The sequence below is a fragment of the Myotis lucifugus genome, unplaced genomic scaffold (genome assembly GCF_000147115.1).
Source record: "Myotis lucifugus unplaced genomic scaffold, Myoluc2.0 scaffold_203, whole genome shotgun sequence".
NCBI classification, from domain to species: domain Eukaryota; kingdom Metazoa; phylum Chordata; class Mammalia; order Chiroptera; family Vespertilionidae; genus Myotis; species Myotis lucifugus.
In genome coordinates this window covers 90,453-110,941 of record NW_005871251.1, presented here as the reverse complement: position 1 = coordinate 110,941, position 20,489 = coordinate 90,453, and the positions used below count along the sequence as shown (strand labels likewise).

The following is a 20,489-nucleotide window of genomic DNA, read 5'->3' as shown; positions in this document are numbered from 1 at the left end:
TTTTTATCCTAATTTTATCATTTTGAGAGATAATAGTGCAATCACACTGAATTTAAAAAAAGAAGAAGACTGAGAGAGGAGATAAAAAAATGAGTCAGGCCCTAACCAATTTGGCTCAGTGGATAGAGCATTGCCCTGCGGACTGAAGGGTCCCAGGTTCGATTCCGGTCAAGAGCATGTACTTTGGTTGTGGGCACATCCCCAGTAGGGGGTGTGAAAGAGGCAGCTGATCAATGTTTCTCTCTCATTGATGTTTCTAACTCTCTATCCCTCTTCCTTCCTCTCTGTAAAAAATCAATAAAATATATTTTTAAAAAATGAGTCAGAACACTAGAAAAATGTATTGTTAGGAAAATTCTTACTACTAATAATAACTACTATAATATTTGTGTAATTCTTTATAAGTTGCCAAACCCTTTCATATTAACTATTTCATGTGATTAAAGTTGAGTATAAGTATACATTAGCCTCAGCCAATTCATTTTGTCTTCTGTGATTTGATTTGAGATGTGACTAGAAAGGCTGCAAATATCTTCCCCATCCACCTGCCATCTATTCCTGGATTTCACCATTAGGCATCTTTTTATAAAAATGGGGACATCCCTAGGTATTTCCATTCCCTGACTGATTCTGTGCTGCGTTATTTTGATGTTTTGCCAAGAAGCTTAACAGGGCATCACAATCAGCCCATCTTCTATCCCATGATTCTTCCCCAGGATCAACTTTTATCAAAGTGAAAGTGAAAAAGGACAAACATAATTTTATAATTCATCTGAAAGACCCTAAGAAAATTGTGAAAAAGGAAAAAGAAGTGGATTATTCTTCAGAAGATGAGGAAGAAGCAAGAGAGGGAGAAAAAAATATTGAACTAGGTAAGCAGAGGCATCTCTGGCAGTAGGTAGGGGTTATCTTTCAGCAATGTGTCCATCCCGTCCACCTGACAGAAATACATGTGTGCCTCACATTCAGCATGTAAGTTTCCCATCAGGGAACTGAAGTGTTTTATGATTCTGGTTATATACATTCCCCTGTTGTAATGTGTATATACATTATATACATAGCCCATCTTTAGTGGGCTGCTTACTTGGTTTTGCCCCCTCTGGAGACCCAGCTTTTGATTCCAGTTGTCATATAGAGTCCTCCTAGCCTGGCTACCTTTAGCAACACTGAGTTTGCAATGCCCATTGTGGCCTGAATTTTGCTGTATGTGCTTGTATCAGGTCCTCATTAGTTGACTCCTACTGAAGGTTTAACTTCTCTCCAATATTCATTGTAAATGAGGGGTTTCCTCATATGCTCTCACTATTATTTAGTTCTCTCTTTAGTATCAAATTTCTTAAGTTGCAGGAACAAGAGAAAAATCCTAAATTTGGCCAGAAGAGTCTACACCTGCCAGTAGATGAGACTTCCAAGTGGATGTCCATTGATTGTACACCACGAAACTTCCTGATAATACCATTTAACATTTCCAGGAAACACCTAATGGGGAAATTAATTGATTCTTGCCCAATGTGATGAGGGTTACACCTGAAAAATGAGATGAGTTCATTAATAAAATGTTTTGGACTCAAGTTAGTAATAAGAAACATAACTAAATCTTGCTAATAAATTTACCTATGATCACAGTATTTTTCAAACTTATGAACACAATGTTTGACAAGTTTGAATGTACCCAAGAATTTAAAGCAAATTGTTAAATTATCTTTGTTTTTTCTTAATGTAAAAATATGTTTATTATAAAGCATTAGGAAATATAGCAATATTTAAAGAAGGTAACAGTGGCTAATAAGTCTACCAACCCAGCAGTAACCACTATTCATAGGGTGTTCCTTTCTTACTTTATTATCATGAGCATTTTCTTATTCATTCAATATTCTTGGAAAACAAGCTTTTTAAATGTTTTCATTTTAATTCATTGATATATATATATATATATATATATATATATATATATATATCATAATTTACTTAACCATATTCATGTGTTTGCATATTTAGTTGATTTCCACTTTGCATTGTGTTTTGCTTACATTTCTTTTTAATAAAATGGAAATGTCCTTGCTTCAATTTTGTCTTCCAGAAGAATCAAATGCAGAGAATAAAGCTGTCAGCAAGTCTGGATCTTTTTCTGCCACCTTGGAAAATGGAATCTGCCTCTCCATAAGTTACTATGGACCTAGCGGAAATGCGCCAGGTGAAGTAGACACGACAGAATGGATAGTGTCCCATGACCAAGGGTGTCTGCCCATCCTCAGTCTGCTCACTTGTTGAGAAACATGTTCTGATGTAATGCCCCCCATCTCCTGAAGGGTCAGAAAATATGTGGATGTGCATACATATATGTGTGTGTGTATATACATAGAAAATAACAGCACTTTGAAATAGCATTTATCATATAGAATCTTATAATCACATAGACATATTAGATCATATATACACACATATATATTACAGTTATCTTTTGTTAACTAGCCCATGAAAATAAGTCTGTTATTTGGTGCCAAAGAAAGCATGGGTTGCCAAGGAATCCTCTTGATTTTCTACAAAATAATATTTCTATGAATCCTGTGATTATAGAACTACTCATTGTGCTTCAGAACATTAGGCTTAAAGGAGCCATTCATTGGACATCTTGAAGGATTTCTTTGCCCCACTTTTAATAAACAAATTTTCCAACTGGAAGTTATTTTCTTACAAACCACAAAATAATATGTTGCTTTACCAAGAACTAATTAGAAAATCTTGTGGGTTCCCATGCATTTACAGGGATCTAACCACAACAGATTTTTTTAAAGTTTTAGAAAATAAAAAGATAATCCCTATGCTATATTGGCTTAAAACTGTGTAGATCATGGTAATTTAATGATCTGCCTTACTATGGACTTCCGTTTCTGCATAAACACATTTCCGTGGATGATTATAATCCAGGGCCTTATATTGTGCCAAATATTGTAATCTCTAGTGAGTTAGGGAGCCCATTACATTGTTAGTATTTTTGTTTTGTTGGGGGTTTTGTCTTTCAATTTTGTATTTGATTTGTTTTTAAACTGGCACTTGGAGAAGTCATTTAGTGCCTAACATTATGTATTAAATTTCATTATCACACAGTCACTAAAAAAATCCTATCAACTTTGAACATAGGTTATCATTAGTTTACATTCTACTCTCTTTTGACTATGTTGTTACTGTTTCCTGGTTTTCTTATTCTTAATTTAATCTTTAAGTTAATATGTAATTATTCAATTTAAAATAAATGTTGCTAATTTCAGGTGTTAAGTACAGAATTTGGAAATATTTATAGTGTGGATAATAAGTAATATTTTACTTACTGTGTATTTAAAAAGTTGAATGCATTAGTTTTTAAAAAAATATAAGTTCCTTAAGGACACATATAATAACTAATATTTTAGAACTTTTACTTGCTAATGGCTATGCAAATTTTCAATTCAATTACTTCCCTTAATTGGGTATATACAGTTCTCTAGAGCCTTGCTCATCTCACCTAACTGAATCTTTATGCCCATTAATGAGTAACTCCCCATTTACTTCCCCCACAGCCCCTGGCTACCACCACTCCACTCTGATGGAATTTGACTATTTTCCATCCCTCATATAAATGGAATCATGCAGTATTTGTTTTTTGTGTCTGCTTTATTTCACTAAGCTTAATGACCTCAGGGATCATGTTGCCACATATTGCAGAATTTTTTTCTTTATAAACACTGAGTCATATGTATATGCCACATTTTATTTATCCAGTCATCTGTCAATGGATACTTAGGTTGTTTTCCCATCTTGGCTACCCTGTTGCTGTTGTGTCTGTTAGTTCCTTGACTGAACTATGCTTTCTCTTATCTATAAACTGTGCTTTCTTTTATCTATAACACACATCTCATGCTGTGCCACTTGCTCACAACACATTCTCCTACTACATACACCACCACTTTCAACAATTAAATTTCCTCCCACACTTCAGGTCTCAGCATACAGGTTACTTGCACTGAGAAATGCTGCACAGATCAAGCAGCAGTAGCGTGTGAACTGGGGTTTTAAGGGGTGAGTGAGAATTGCCTAGGCAAAGAATCAAAGGCAGGGAATTCTAGGTGCCAGGAAACGTGTGTACCAACTATGTAGTATAAAGGCACAACAACTTTATGGAAAGACAAATTGTATACAGTAGAGCCAAAGTATAGGTTGAATGAAGGCATTTGTGTTAGATGACCTCTCTCCTGGGTTCCTATAGTGCTCTGTACTTCCCATCAGAGACCTAACACACAACATTGTACCCAGAGGTTTCTTCTTCTGAACTTCCCATTAGTGCCTTGTAGTCTCAATCATCATTGGCTATCCAATTTACGGTACATAGTACTAGGTATTCAATCAATATTTACCGAAAGAGTATCTAGATGAGAATGAGAGGGAGGAGTTTCCAGCTGCCTGTAACTGGATGCCATTTGCTTATTTATATGTCTACTGTACTTCTAATGGGTCAGACATAGAGAAATAGAGAAATAACTGGGCCAGTGGTAGAAATTATGTATAAACATAGTACTGGGAACAGCTACAAAATACTTCAGACAGAAGGTAAAGCATCTGAGATGGGACTTTAGAGAGAAGTGGGGATTATCCAGACAAAGCAACAAGGAAAGGGAGTCCTAGGCAGTTAGAACCATTTATGTAAATACTCAGTGCGTAAAAGCATGGCTTCCTTACAGAGCAGTGAAAAGTTGAGTGTGACTGGAGTGGAGGAAGGTGAACACTGCATGCCTGGGATGAGTAGGGAGTGGCAGAGGTCTCTAAGTAAGGGACGCAAAGTTAAATGATCAGATTTCATTTTAGGAACATAATTTTAGTGACATTTTGGAAAGTGCACTGAAATGGTGGTATTGGAGGTGCCAGATACCAGTTAGGAAACTACTGCAATAATCCTGTATAATAAAAGGAAAATATGCAAATTGACCCTAAGGGCATAATGACTGGGAATGACCAGTCGCTATGACACACACTCACCACCAGGGGCAGAAACTCAACGCAGGAGCTGCCCCCTGGTGGTTAGTGCACGTCCACAGGGGGAGCGCTGCTCAGCCAGAAGCTGGCTCATGGCTTCCCAGTGCAGCAGCGGGAGCCTCTCCTGCCTCTGCGGTAGCGCTAAGGATGTCCAACTAATGGCTTAGGCCTGCTCCCCGCCTTCCAAAGGACTCCCGGGCTGCCAGAGGTATGTCTGACTGCCAGCTTAAGCCTGCTCCTAAGCCGTCAGTTGTACATCCCCCAAGGGGCCTGGGCTGAGGGACGCGCCTCCCGAGTGCATGAATTTTCGTGCACCAGGCCTCTAGTTAAGTATAAGAAAATGAGAATCTGAGCTAAGGTGCTAAGATTAGATAGGAGAGGCATGATTGGAGAGAAATTTCCCAGGGCTTGATGACTGTTTGGATGTATAGGGCCCTGGTTGGCAAACTGCGGTTCGCGAGCCACATGTGGCTCTTTGGCCCCTTGAGGGTGGCTCTTCCACAAAATACCAACTTCTGTGCATGGGCCACGAAGTTTCAATCGCACTATACGTGCACGCCTGCACATGGTATTTTGTGGAAGAGCCACACTCAAGGGGCCAAAGAGCCGCATGTGGCTCGCAAGCTGCAGTTTGCCTATACTATAGGGTGAATCAAAAGGAGAAAATGTGAATGATTTGAATGTCTAACTTGGGAACAGGGTGTGTGATTAGTAGCGGCATTGAGGGGGTGCCCAGCTTGGGAGAGGAGAGACTTACTGAGTTAGAAATGTGTCCAGTATCACCACCAGGGGGAGATATCTAATAAGTAGTTGGAAATAAGGATCTGGGGCTGAGAAAAGAAAGGCCAAGTGTAGAGATGTAAATTTTGGAGTCATTAGCAGTACATCCATGGCAGTTGGAGCCCCAGTCCTGAAAGAGATCACTCATGAAGAGACTCAGCCCTCAGAGCATTACAACCACAAGTGATGTTTCACAGATATAAATGCCTGGGCCTCATTCCCAGAGAGTCTGATCCAGTAGGTCAAGGTGGGGATCTGAGCATTTGCTGTTTTTGTTGTTGTTGTTTTGTTCCATGAGTAATTATCATGGACAGCCAGAGTTGAGGACATCTGTTGTATAAGGATAAGGGGAAACCCTCTGAAACTAGCAACATTTAACAGATTGACAAAAGAGGAAGAATCAGGAAAGGAGACTAAGAACAAAACTGACCCTAGAGAGAAAAGGAGATCCAGGTGGGAGTGTCAGCCTGGAACCCAGAGGAGGATAAAGTTCAAGATGTGAGGAACACAGTTTCTCCACAGATCAGCTCTCCTTTTAGAATTCTGACAATTTTTAAAAACCCAAATAAAATCAATCTGCTATGAGAAAATGTCTTTTACCATCTCAGCTAGAAATTGTCTTTCTTGAATGTCCTTGTTTGTATCCCTTATTATGTTACTATTTAATATGTCCTTGTATTGAAGGTATTTGAGTGCAGATCTTATTTTGACTATTTCAGCTTCGTAAGTTCTTTTACATATTTTTTATTTATCACTACTCCACATATTTTGTATATGATAGTCTCTCAATAAATATGTCTCAATTAAATGAAGAGATGGTTACTGCTCTATCAATATGCCTTTCAAATGTAGATGGAAAGGCAAGAACATGTGAAACAATGACTCCATCAAATATATCATTATATTAAGTACCTCAAATAGTTCATCTATAATCCTGATTTTCAAATCAACTACATTATGCCTGAAATCTATCCAACTAATAAGTCACATTCAGCAAGGTAAAAATTGTTGCCAACTTGTATAAATGAATGAGATGTAAATTTTATTTAATAAACATATGTAATATGAATATCTAATTTCCTTGTTTTCTTCTTATAGAGGAGAAGGATCCTCAGTTGGAAGCAATGTTGAATATCCCATCAGCACTTCTTCCAACAGTAATTCCTGTTATAGTGCCAGTTCCTCAAGTCAAAGGAAAAGGGAAAACAAAAGTCAAAGAAAAACACAAAGAATCTATTAAAGAAGAGGAGCACCCAAAAGAAGAAGAAAAAAAGGTGAGTGGACCTTGCCATGGATTCTAAAGTGTACTTCTGCCTCAATGTCAGCTCTTTAAAAATCATGAGTTACATCAATGTATTTTAACTTTCCTGTCCTTATAATCCCCCCGTCTTTCACAATGGCTATTTTTAATATCTAAGAACTCTTGAATTTTTTCCATAGCAATTTTTAATTTATTGATTGATTTGGAGGGAGCGGGGGAGAGAGAGAGAGATATCTTTTGTTCCAATGTTGATTGTTGGGTACATGGGTACATGGCCATATTTATCACTGAAAACCCCTTTCCTTTCTTGGTGCTCTGCCTGGTCAGATGAGAAGCGAGAAGTCTCGTTGAATTTCCTTCTCTGAGGGGAAATTATAATATTCTACAAGCCGCTGCAATCTCACTATGACTATTCATTTGCTCCTCAGGTCTTTCCATTGTTGGTAATCAATATTAAAGGACTAGTTAGAATAAACTGAAGATCCAGCAATGGGAGGTCAGTGGAATGATTTTAGTGGCTAACAAAAGAAAGCCAAGTGGAAAGACAGAAATTATCATTAGGGATTGGATGTGTGCTCCAGAATAATTTTCATTCCAGAGCACACATAACCAAACAAGGTGTTCAGGCATAGCTGGCATAAAATTAATTAGCATTTTTAAGTAGACACAACCAAACGCTCATTCATTTATAAATAGTTTTTTAATTATCTATTATTTTCACTAATTTTTATGAATACAAAATCAATGTGTGCTCATTATAGAAAAATAAGGACACATATCCTGATAGCATAATGTCTCTAGATTTCAAACTTTAGCAATTGCACAAAAAAGGTATCAGGGAGATTGGTCTGCCCTTACACCTACATATGCAAACAGAGGCCTCTATCAAAGCCTAGTTCAGGCCCCAGCTCCTCCATGACTTTTTCTCTAATTATTGGCATATTGAAAACTTCCTTTAAAAAAAATATATATATATATATATATATATATATATATATATATATATATGTGTGTGTGTGTGTGTGTATATATATATATACATATACAAATATATACATACATACATATATATATACATATATACATATATATATTGTTTTATTGATTTCAGAGAGGAAGGGAGAGGGAGAGAGAGATAGAAACATCAGTGATGAGAGAGAATCATTAATTGGCTGCCTTCTGCACACCCCCTACTGGGGATTGAGCCCGCAACCAGGGCATGTGCCCTTGACCTGAATCAAACCCAGGTCCCTCTAGTCTACAGACTGATGCTCTATCCACTGAGCAAACCAGCTAGGCCATAAACTCCCTTTTCTGAGGAAAGATGTATCAACCATTTGAGTACTATTTAACTGTTTCACATATCTGTGTGCCATTCTACAAGCAGGTTGTAAGTTGCATAAAGGGTGGAGACTCATTATCCTTGCCAGGCCTTATTGTCTTGGGCAAGTCATATCTTAAGCATTCAGCAAGTTTTTGCTCAGTCATAATAAATCAATAACTAATTTATAAAAAGATGAGCAATTATTCACATGCGAAATTATTTACAGGAAGAAGTAGAACCAGAACCTGTTTTACAAGAGACTGTTTTTGTTCCCACCTTCCCAAACCTAAATGTGTCTTGCCCCAATGGACTCCTAGTGACCTTCATTGGGCAAGAGTCAACAGGTGAGTGCTAACTGGGAGGGGTAGGGAGGCAGGGGAGCAAAAAGTCATATAGAAGACAGTTAAATCACCATTGAAATTGTGTAACTTCCTGCCTATTATACACACTTGTTGATAATGAATAGGATAATAAATATAATAATCATTTTTTAAAAACATTTTTTATTGACTTCAGAGAGAATAGAGAGGGAGAGAGAGATAGAAACATCAATGATGAGAGAGAATTACTGATTGGCTGCCTCCTGCATACTCCTTACTGGGGATCGAGCCTGCAACCCAGGCATGTGCCCTTGACTGGAATTGAACCCAGGATCCTTCAGTCTGTAGGCTGATGCTCTTATCCACTGAGCCAAACCAGCTAGGGCTATACTATGGACCAGGCATTATCTAAGTACTTACCATATATGACAAAATGCAACTATAAGCTAAGTCCTAATAATTCCATTTTACAAAATAAAGAAATTGAGGCTTCAAGAGGTCATTGCCCAAGTCATTCAAGTCCTAAGTGAAAGAAATAAAATGCCATTTTGGTTTAATCATGGCAAAGCAAGTGCTCTTAACAACTATTATGTGGCTCTGTCTTCCTGCTTCTACAATGGGCCACAGATATAGTATTTTGCTGGTCTGGTCAAAAGAAAGTATAGTGAGATAAGTGCAGGTTAAATGATGAAGAAAACCTGTCTTATTCCCAGGTCAGTATATAATTTTATAGTCTATTATTTCTATTGACTTTGCATATGGCTCCTAATCTATTAAGATGATTAAGTACAAGTGGGGCTTTTTAAATTAACCTGATGGGCTATTGAATTTGAATATTATTTACATGGAGACCCACTATTGCTGTAGAAGTAGGGAAGTGCAGCAAAGCAAGCACTGAACTAGGACTTGAGTTCTAACCAACTCCATGGCCCTTTCAATTACTGCCTTTGAACCATGTTTTTTCATCTGGTAACTATTGTATCAGTGGATCCTGATTTTTTTCACAACCAAATATCATCTTTATTATAATTCCCTAATGTATGCCATATTTGAAAAGTGTAGCTATCAAAGGATAAGAGTATCCTATTAAAAATAATTTAATGTCATATTTACTTGCCAGACAAATGAAAAGAAACTAGATGTAGTTGACCTCTTTTGTCTCAATATCACTTTTCATTAGGCTTTATATATTATTAGAAATAGACCATGCGCTCTTGTTTCTATTTCCAAGGATTCTTAGTGGTCTGGGTTCTCCGTGAGGGGACCCACAGTGTGTGCTACCAAGACTAATGGCCACTAAGGTCTTTCGAAGTTAAAGATACTATGAGTGTACTAAGAGAGGTGTTTTCAAGTTCAAGGACATTTTGTTTATTTGCTTATTTACTTGTTCCTGTTATCAAACCCCAACTTAATACCTGTTTCACCTGTCTTTTCTATTAGTTTTATAATATAGTCTAATATTTTCATCCTTATGTCTAGGCAGACAATGGGGTTAATAATGACTCTGCCTGGAACACATAATCTTTTAAAAGTCTTTCATATATTGTAAATATCCTAATTTAAGCTTGAACATAACTACAACATAAACAAAGTAGCAATACCTTCGTCAGGGTCAGCCTTGGACATAGGCAGAGAAGGTCACATGAGTGACTTCCCCTGGGGCTCCAGGCAACCAGGGGACTCGAGAGGAGCATTGTGGGCATCCAGAGTTTACACTCAGGTGACAGAAAAGGTGACATCTAAGGCAGCATTCTTTTGCTTCTTTCCTAATTTTGCCCTGAGATGTCCTGGACTTCATTAGAGAGAATGGCTTACACATGGAGAAGGTACCTATTAAGTGTGTGTAGATGACCTTACTACATTTGACAAAGGCAGCAAAGAACCAGTACGCTGGGCCTCTGTCATATATGGAAACTGCCCTATTACTTATATATCGACAAAAGAATAACAATAATTTAAAAAAAAGCTAAGCAAGAAGATAAAATCCCAGCCACACAGCATTGCCCAGTTCACAGTAGGCTTCTTTTTTCTTTAAGATAAATATGTTAAGGATGAGGAACCCACTTGGGACATCATGGTCCGACAGAGCTACCCCCAGAGGATAAAGCACTATGACTTCTATAAAACAGTGCTGCCCCCAGTGGAGCAGGAGGCATCGAGGGTTATCACCAGGCAAGGCACCGTGGTCAAGTATATGCTGGATGGATCCACACAGGTAAGAGGATGTGAGATAAAGTACTCTTTCCTGCTGCAAAGTAAAATACAAAAAAAGCTATGGGTAAGGAACAGTACTGTGACATAGAAGAGGAACAACTCATTTGAAAATAGAATGACACTTGAAAATGACAAATAAAAAGTAGTATAGTGAGAAGAAAACACACTATCTGTGCCATACAGGATACAAATAAACATATCATTCTACATATGATCCAAGATTATAGACTGAACACAGAGTTTACCTTCTCTCCCTCTCAAAGCACCTTAAAATACTAGAAAAATACTTTTAAATAGCAAATTCATAACTGTACTAGATAACAACACAATGTGTCATCAATGGATCAGAAGGCTTAGAGAATTGCTAAAAAATTCAAGTCAGATGGAATTCAAATGATGGAGAAACAAATGCAAAGTTTAAAACATATTAAAAACAAAACCACCGAAATTTTTTAAATGCGAGTTTTAACACAGATGTTTCACAAATGGAGCTCTGGCCTCAGAAATCAGGGCAGTGCCCCAGGCAACTCACTGCTACCTGGAGGGTGAAACCAGAAACCATAATACCCGGAAGCCATGTGCCCTGCTCCATCCCTCCCCAAGGAAGAGCATTCTCTGACCACATGTGGCCCCAAGAAGGGAAAGGGGTTCTCAGTGAAAAATATGGCCATGTACCCCAAAACCCCAAAATCATCACCTTCGGGACAGAAGATCGATGTTTCTCTCTCTCTCTCTCTCTCTCTCTCTCTCTCTCTCTCTCTCTTTCTCTCTTTCTCTCTTTCTCTCTCTCTCATCAATAAATTAAAAGTTGCTATGGAAAAAATAGAGTTCTTAGATATTAAAAATAACAATTGTGAAAGATGGGGGGGGCTGGATTATGAAGAACAGATAAGTTAAAAAAACATTGAAAAGGAATCTATATGATTAAATTTCTAGAAGAAGAAAATGAAGGGGGGGAGAATAATGAAAAACGATATAGTAAATTTTCCTAGAGCTTAAAAAATACTTTAGATTAAACAGGACTACCAAGTACCAATCAGGATTGATACTAATTGTTTAAAGATTATTTAGATATATCATAGTACAATTTTAGGACTGCATAGGTAGACAATCCCAAAAGCTTCCTGAGGAAACCAGTTACATATAAAAGAATTAAGATGGACTTCTTATTAGCAACACTGACAGTTCTTGTTCTGTTATTTGGGAGGCTATCAATACTGATACTGGATAGAGTATGTATCAATAGTGCCTCTGGATACAATATATACTAGATAGATACTGATAGAAACTAAGCATTTAAATATGTGATAAAGTTTTAAATGTAGTCAGAAAAATTGAAACTGGATAATTTCCCAATTACATAGGGGAAGGGTGAATAAAGAAAAAAACATTTTAAAAAGTCAATCTAATAAAAGACAGGAAATAAAAAAAGAAAACAAATAGCATAGAAGGTAAGTGGAAAACAAAGTAATATGTTTGTGCTGGTTATTAACCTGTAGACTCTGAGTTCATGTTTGAGTCTGGAAGTCTGCAAATAGCATTTCTGTGGATTCATTTTAATCTATTACAGCTTCACCCACACTGTTAATTGTTAACCAGCCTCTTCCTTGCTTCTGAGAATGCTGGATTTATGCTTTCCTTCAGATTCTCTTTGCAGATGGCTCTGTGAGCAGTAGTCCCGATTCAAGGCCTGTTTGTCCTCCTGTTGAAATGTCAGTAACTCCTCACAGTGGAGACTTGATGGACTCGGTTTCTCAGCAAAAGTCAGAAACAATACCATCAGATATTGTCATCACAAAGAAAGGTAATAACCAAAGCCTCCAGTGGATTTCAGAGATTTTTAAAATACAGGGTGGAGCAAAAGTAGGTTACAGTTGTTTGTATGGAAATAATACAAAAATTAATAAATAATAATATAAAAATATACTTTGTTTTGCATACTCACAACTGTAAACCTCCCTATGCCCCACTCTGTATTAAATCAGCTAATTCTCATATCAACCCTATGAAGTACATATTTTAATGATCCCAATTTACAGATGAGGAAATTGAGACATGAGACACAGAGAAGTAACTTCCTTGAGGTCTCTTAGCTAGTAAGTGGTAGAGCTGGGATTTGCATCTGAGCAGCTAACCTCTGACTCACACTGTCTTTCATGTGTTACATTTTTTTCTCAATTTCTCATAGGCCTTTAATGATCTGAGACCAAGATTTAGTCTTTTTGTCAATTTCACACATCTCATCACAGCGCCCTGTAATCTTGTATGGAAGCAAAGTGAATTCCTTTTTCGTTAACTCAAAATTTAGTGAAGCAGAGTTTCCTGTGGTAGTAGCAGAAGGCCCCTGGTAGAAGGGAACTGGAAAGCTCCCTGTAGCTTTCTAAACTTCCCGGCGCAAGGGCTCCCTCTCTTGTTGATTCCAGGACTTGGTGTACAGGTGGTCTGTGTAGCCTCTTCTCTAACTGCCCATCCTGGTTCCAAAGGGCTTCTGCCTCCAGCAGGTGTACTCCAGGTTTCTTCACAGCCCTTCCATCTAGGGCAATGCATTCGCTTTTGTTTTTTCTTAACTCATGTGTTTTTAGGGAAATTTTAGTTATACCGAGAAAAATGAGCAGAAAGCACAGTACAGGGAGTTCCATATACGTCCTCTCTTCCTGCCTCACAATTTTCCCTATTTTTAAGATCTTGAAAGTATAGTACATTTGTTAGAATTGATGAACCAGTATTGATACATTATTATGAACTCAGGTCCGTAGTTTACAGTAAAGTTCACTTTTTGTGTTGTACAGTTCTATGAGGTTTCACAGAGAATAAGGCCATGAATCCACCATTAGAGGGCACACAGTAAGTTTCATCACCCTGAAAATCCCCTCTCCTGCACTTACTCATCCTTCTCTTCTCCTCCAACCTGAACCATTCCTCACAACCACTGATCTTTTCAATGTCTCTGTAGTTTTACATTTTCTAGAAGGCCATATAGTTGGAATCCTCTAGTATGTAACCTTTTCAGATTGGCTTATTTCAGTTAGTAACATATATTTAAGATTCCTTCTGGACTTTTCATGGCGTGAAAGTTCATTTGTTTTAATTAACAGAATAACAGTCTGTTATATAGATGTGCAAAAATTTGTTTATCTATTCACGTTTTGATGGATATCCAGGGTGACACAAAAGTAAGTTCACAGTTGTTCATATGGAAAAATAATTCAGTAACTAATAACTAATGCCACAAGAATAAACTCTGTGTTTCATGTACTCACAGCTGTATGCTTCCTTTTGCCCTACCCTGGATTGGTGGTGTCCAGTGTTTTGGCAATTGGGATGAAGCTGCTTTTACACATTTGCATGCAGGTTTTTATATGAACAATAGAGGCCCAGTGCATGAATTCATGCATGGGTGGGGTCCGGCCAGCTGGCCCCGATCGGTGTGGGGGGTTTAGATTGTGGGTGGGGCCTTCCAGGGGGAAGGGCCACAGTCATTTGGCTGGCCAGCCCTGCCCCCGATTGGGGGGGGGGGGCTGGAGGTAGGGTCAGCCAGCCCCTCCCCCTGGTCAAACTCCCTGTCGAGGGGAAAAATTTGCATATTAGCCTTTTATTATATAGGATATTTTCAGTTATTTAAATAAATACCTAGGAGCATATTCCGTATATGTTTAGCTTTATAAGAAACTGCCAGACTGTCTTCCAAAGTGGCTATATCATTTTTGCATCCCCACCAGCAATGTTTGAGAGTTCCTGTTGCCCCACTTTCTTATCAGCATTTGGTGGTGTCAGTTTTTTGGATTTTACCCATTCTAATTGGTGTGTAGTGATATTTCATTGTTGTTTTAATTTTAATCCCTAATGATATGCTTATTTACTAACCATATATTGTCTTCAGTGAGGTATCTATTGATATATCTTGCCCATTTTTAAATTGGGTTGCTTTCTTAGATGTATCCATGATTAGAGGTTGTATTTTACCAGCGCTTCCTAAACACCTGTCATGAAAGGACCACCCCTATCCTGACCCCTGGCACATTAGAAGCCTTTCCTCTGCATTTTGTTCAGGATCCTGTTCCATTCATCTTAGATACTGCCCACACGAGTTTGAAATTCGAAAATGTGATCCAGAAGATATAAGCAAAACTCAAAGAGTGCAGAAATGGGCTAGAATACGTATGATGTCATAGAGAGTGAATTGTATATATGCACGTGTACATTTGGAGGAAGGTGACGAGAATCCAGCCAAAGTTCAAGTACCAAGATTAAGATATTCATGACCTGATATTTTCATCATTTGAGAAATAATATAATTGAATACTACTTAGAATTTCTGTGTCACAATGTCTTTTATACTGAACTAAACAACGAATGATTCATATAATCGATATTATAGTTATATTGTTGTGTTTGATTTTACTTAAACTTCTGCAGGAAAAAGTCACAAAAATCAGTCTGCGGTGTTACACAAGAGTGAAATCCATGAACCTCCCACAGAAACGGTTCACATAGTGACTCCAGTGGAGACTCACGTGGGCACCTGGTTTACAACTACACCTGAAGGGAATCGGATTGGCACCAAAGGATCAAAAAAAATAGCAGACTTAGCACCATTTTTATCTTTTCAGGCCACAGATCCTGTCACTGGAACGGTATGGCAAACTGTTTATATTGCAAAATTACCTAAATCATGAGAATTTTGAAACAACGCATAGAACAGTGCCTGAAGAGAGTAAATTTTCAACAACAATTTTTTAAGTAGTTAATAGTGGGTAGGTTGGTTGGTGGGTGGGTGGGTGAGTATGTGGATGGATGGGTGGATGGATGGAAGGAAGAATGAATGGATGAATAGATGGATCTTTCTCCCCAAATCTAAAAGCATTTTGCCTTTTATTTGACCAGCATAGAACTTCATAAAATACTAATTTTTGAAATGGAGACAGGTCATGAATTTTCTATACCACTCTTAAGACATATGATTAATAATGTCATTATTTCCTTATGTTGAATGCATTTGTATATATGTCTTACCTCATAGAAATAAGGGCCTATACCTTATTCTTAATTCTTTGTGTGCACCTGATGTGAGTGGTAGGAATTTGTTCATGATCCTTGATTTCAAAGAACTTAATATATTTAAGGAAATTCTCACATTAAAAAATTCAAGACACCACAGAATAACTGTACAAAACATTTCATTTGTAGCATAAAAATAGGTACCTTATGAGTGATATAGAAAATAATGGTTTTGTTTAGGATGTGAAATTGAAATTCCTCACATGAATAATAAATAGCACCTTCTATATGCAGGACTTTTTGTTAGGGGTTTTGCAAACATTATCTCATTAGTCCTTACACCAATGAATATTGTTACACAGATGAGGAAATTGAGTCTCAGCAAGTTACATAATATGGTCAAGAGTATGCATCCCGGAAGTGAGAGAGCCAGGATTAGAACAATCGTTGGTGACTGAACACTGGGTTCTTTCTATCCCTCAGATAGTCCTCTGACACCTTATGTGGAGCTTTGCAACACCCTCTGAGTCTAAACAAGACGAAGAATTTCCTAGGTGTCTTATCTCTGGTTTGTGGACTTCCTACCCGTTTACAACCATGTGCTGCTGGTCAAAGCAAAATGTCTGCTTCTGTTGAGATGACTTACATTATCCACTAGAACAGAAGGGATTATGGTTTGAAACTGACAAACTACCAGAACACAATTGGCATTCATCTCAACTGCATTTCCTCGGCTTTAGGGAAGGATATCAGTGTGGTCAATGCAGCAGCCTCATCCAGCTGGGAGGCCCAGCCACCAGCTACAGGCACTCCTTCTGCTACCCTCAGGCCCACACATCACTGTGCAGCCACCCACAGGAGTAGGTGAGGGTGCGGACCAACCTGGCTCAGAGAAGCCTCAGCCCCTGCCCCCACCAATCCTCATGTTCTGTTCTGATGACACGAGACAACCCACATAACATGCATGGCAGGCTCAGCAAGCCACACTGACCTTCAATCTTTAATTTCCAAGGAAGCATGACCTGGGGACATTTCCCCAGCCAGACCAGGGTCAGGCCAGTCCTGATGTTAAATTTTCACTCACAAATATGTGACCGTGAAAGGAGCATCAGTTTTGAAGTCAGAAGGCCTTAATCCAGCAGCAGCCCTGGCACTTGCCGGGTGACCTTGAGCAAGTATCTTAACCTCTTCTCAACCTAAATGTTCTGCCTCCCAGGTTTGTTGTAAAGGTCAGACCAAGTAGATAAGATAAAGCTTCCACTTATAAATACATAACCAGGCGTTGATGGTATTCCCCAGGGTGTGAAAATGAGCGCACTTGGGATTGGCCACTGACCAAACGAAATGCCCTGCCTTTGTGTCCAGGTTATGACCACTCGGGAGGACAAAGCAATCATCGTGGAGAAGCAGGATGGTACGCGGATAGTGGACCATGCTGATGGGACCAGAATCACAACCTTTTACCAAGTTTATGAAGATAATTTTATTCCTTTGAGTGATCAAGAAATAAGTATGCTTTTTTTTTTTCAAGTATGTGACATTATTTTATAAGTCTCTAGAATTTGATAGGCAGAGAGATAGCAGCTCTAGTTGGCTCATGGGTAGCAATAGTGGCTTTTCCATTTTCATTCCCAAAAACCTATAGTCTGCTATGGTGGCAACTAAAAGTTAAAAATCATGACTCAACTGTCCTGGACATTAGCTCTCAAACTTAATTTCTTAGATCTTTAAGGAATCAAATTTGAATAAATAGGTGAACTCAGCTAGGCCCCCCTTCAATTCCAAGCATGCCTCAGGCCAGCTGCAGCTGCTAAGCAACTGGCACCTGTTCAGAGACTCTAAACGCCTACCAGCCTTCCTAACCTAAATCTGAACAAGATTTTTAGAGAAAAATTATTACCTGACTTCCTTTTCTTTAATTCCAGAGTTTATTTCATGCATTAATGCTTCATTGCCAAATTAAGTGCAATGAAATTGGCAAGTGAGTGGGAAAAGCGGAGCCTTTATGCCCCACTAGACAGAGTGATAATTAAGAGTCAATTGGGAGGGCAATTTAAAAATATCTAGGAAATTGTAAAGGTACCTATCATAGGATGCACTAACTCCACACCTGGGTAGATATAGAAAAACACTCTTATGCATTTATACAAGGAAATAGGTGCAGGGGTGCTATTTACAACACTGAGTATAATATTAAAATATTGGAAAGCATGAATGTCCATCAACAGCAGAACAGAAAAATAACATGTGGCATATACTTACAAAGGAATACTATATAGCAGTTGAAAGGAAAGAAGTGCACACACAATATACATGTACACACACATATGTATATCAAGTTGGCTAAAGGTCTCAAAACAAGGCTGAGAAAAGCAGTTGCAGAATGATACAGAGTAACATATAACATGCAAATTTAAAGCATGCAAAATATTATACATTGTTTTGGTACGCATCTACACTAATAAAACAAAAATATGCAAATTGACTGTACCTTTGCGATGCCCAACAGCCAATCAGGGGTGAGTATGCAAATTAACCCAACAAAGATGGTGGGTTAATTTGCATACACAGGCGCCAAGTGGCCAGGGGCAGGGCGGGATGCAGGCATTCCACACCACCCCAGCCGCTGTGGGCTTCTGGGCAGCGTGGGAAGGCAGAAAGGCGGCTCCGGCTGGAGCGAAGGCAGTGCCGGCAGCCAGGGGAAGGAAGGCCCATTCTTGCACGAATCTTCGTGCATCCGGTCTTTATATAAAAGTATACAAATGGATTGCAAGAGAAGGGAATAAACTGAGAATAAATTCTTATGTACATATTAAAAATGTTGAAGCAAATATAGCAGAATATTAACAAGGTGCAAATGTTGATTGAGTAGTTATGCTTTTCTGGATGTTTTCAATTTTTCAAAGTAAAAAGAGTAGTGAGAATTAAACAGCACACTACACTAAGTCTGAAAAGATCCTCTGGGATGATTGCTCTACGTTGCCAGGGAGAACCCTGGGAACTCCTGCCTTGTGGAGTGAGCTCTCAGCACTCAGTCTCAACTTCCAGTCCAGGCAGCCAGGAGACAGGAGCAAAATTAGCAAGCAGCGTGTTTCCGATGTGTGCATGCTCTCAGATCTGCTTGTCATGCATTTGCCCGCAGATGAAGGTCCTCAGGTGACTGTCACTAGGCAGGTGAAGTGCATGCGGATAGAAAGTTCACACTATGCCACTATCATCACCAACTGCGAGGACAGTAGATGCTGTGCCACCTTTGGGGATGGGACATCTGTTATTGCAAAGCCACAGGGAACATACCAGGTAGGTCTTGGGGGAGAAGTGGCATTGGGAGGAGGAAAAGGAGTGCCAAAGGTAAATGTCCATTCGACTAAGAAAACCCACTGAACCAGGGCAGTGAGCGTGCCTGCCATGTGGACCCTCTTGGAGATGACTCCTGCCCAAGATCATGAAGGGTTCAACAGTTTAAATAGGGCCACGTGTTTTTGCTTCAGTTAAAATGTTTTTATTATTTTATATTAAACATCTGAAATAAGAAGGTACAGCAATTACTCGAAAGAAATAGTGAAGTAAGTAGATGAAATATGAGGACTTGGGACAAATTAGATGCTAATTATTCAGTGTACCTCCTTATCAGGTAGTCCTTCCCAAATCTTAAATTCTCTCTTAGATTTTCTTCCTGGAAATACAGTTTGTGGCAGAGATCTGTGAATAATTTTTGTCCTAAAATGATTCTTCAAATTCCTTAATTTGATTAAGAAATTTAAAATAATTTCTCTCTTTCTGATACCCTTCCAGGTGTTACCTCCAAACACAGGCTGTCTCTATATCGATAGGGATTGTTCAGCTATATATTGCCATGAATCAAGCAGTGATATATACCATCCTTTCCAAAACCGTGAGCAGCTGAGAGCTAGCATGTACATCATGAAGCACACCTCAGAGGTTATCTGTCAGGTCCTGGACCCGGAGGGAAACACCTTTGAGGTAAAATGTATCATTAGTTTGGAAAGAGAGGCTATGGCTTTGCTTTTCAGATATTTCACATGAGAGAGCCTCCACGTAGCTTTTTACCTTAGCAGCTTTGGAGTAAGTTATCTACTAACTGCCAATACTTTGGGCAAGTGGTAGCGAATGTCAGTATCTTTGATTATCAAGTGTACTTGCATAGGGGATAGAAAGCCCAGCTATTGGAATGGTAGAAATGCTAAAGCCAAGTAATTAATTAGAACATAGTGGATGAAGCATTGGAAAAAACTAAACATCTATAAATAATGCCAACACAAAGGAATGATGAAGAGTGGTCTGTGTCCAGGGTAAAGTAAGAGCAAATGCATGGACAGCAGGCAGAGAATCCACGGTGAGGATTTCAGTTAATGAGGGTTCTGTGGGGATGAAGATAGGGAGGGGGGGAAGCCTGAAGGGGAGTTTAGCTACTCGGACAGAACTCTACCTTCTGTTTCTCTGTCCCTCAAAAGCACAACTACCCTCTTACCTCTAGGCCAGGCATTGGCAAACCCTGGCCATTTGTTTGTATGAGCTAAAAATTGTTTTTATATTTTTTAGTGGTTAGGAAAACATCAAAAGG

At 38.7% G+C, this 20,489-nt stretch overlaps 1 protein-coding gene across 1 annotated transcript in view; it reads left to right on the top strand.

Annotated features, from left to right (window-relative positions):
* SPAG17 (sperm associated antigen 17) overlaps nt 1-20,489 on the top strand; it is a 130,592-nt gene that overhangs the window by 84,239 nt on the left and 25,864 nt on the right. The window contains exons 23-32 of the mRNA XM_023761250.1: nt 717-872; nt 2,081-2,194; nt 6,886-7,061; nt 8,599-8,716; nt 10,729-10,907; nt 12,551-12,710; nt 15,323-15,540; nt 17,270-17,414; nt 19,047-19,204; nt 19,700-19,888. Of these exons, the coding sequence (XP_023617018.1) occupies nt 717-872; nt 2,081-2,194; nt 6,886-7,061; nt 8,599-8,716; nt 10,729-10,907; nt 12,551-12,710; nt 15,323-15,540; nt 17,270-17,414; nt 19,047-19,204; nt 19,700-19,888 (1,613 nt within the window). The remainder of the gene's footprint in view (nt 1-716; nt 873-2,080; nt 2,195-6,885; nt 7,062-8,598; nt 8,717-10,728; nt 10,908-12,550; nt 12,711-15,322; nt 15,541-17,269; nt 17,415-19,046; nt 19,205-19,699; nt 19,889-20,489) is intronic.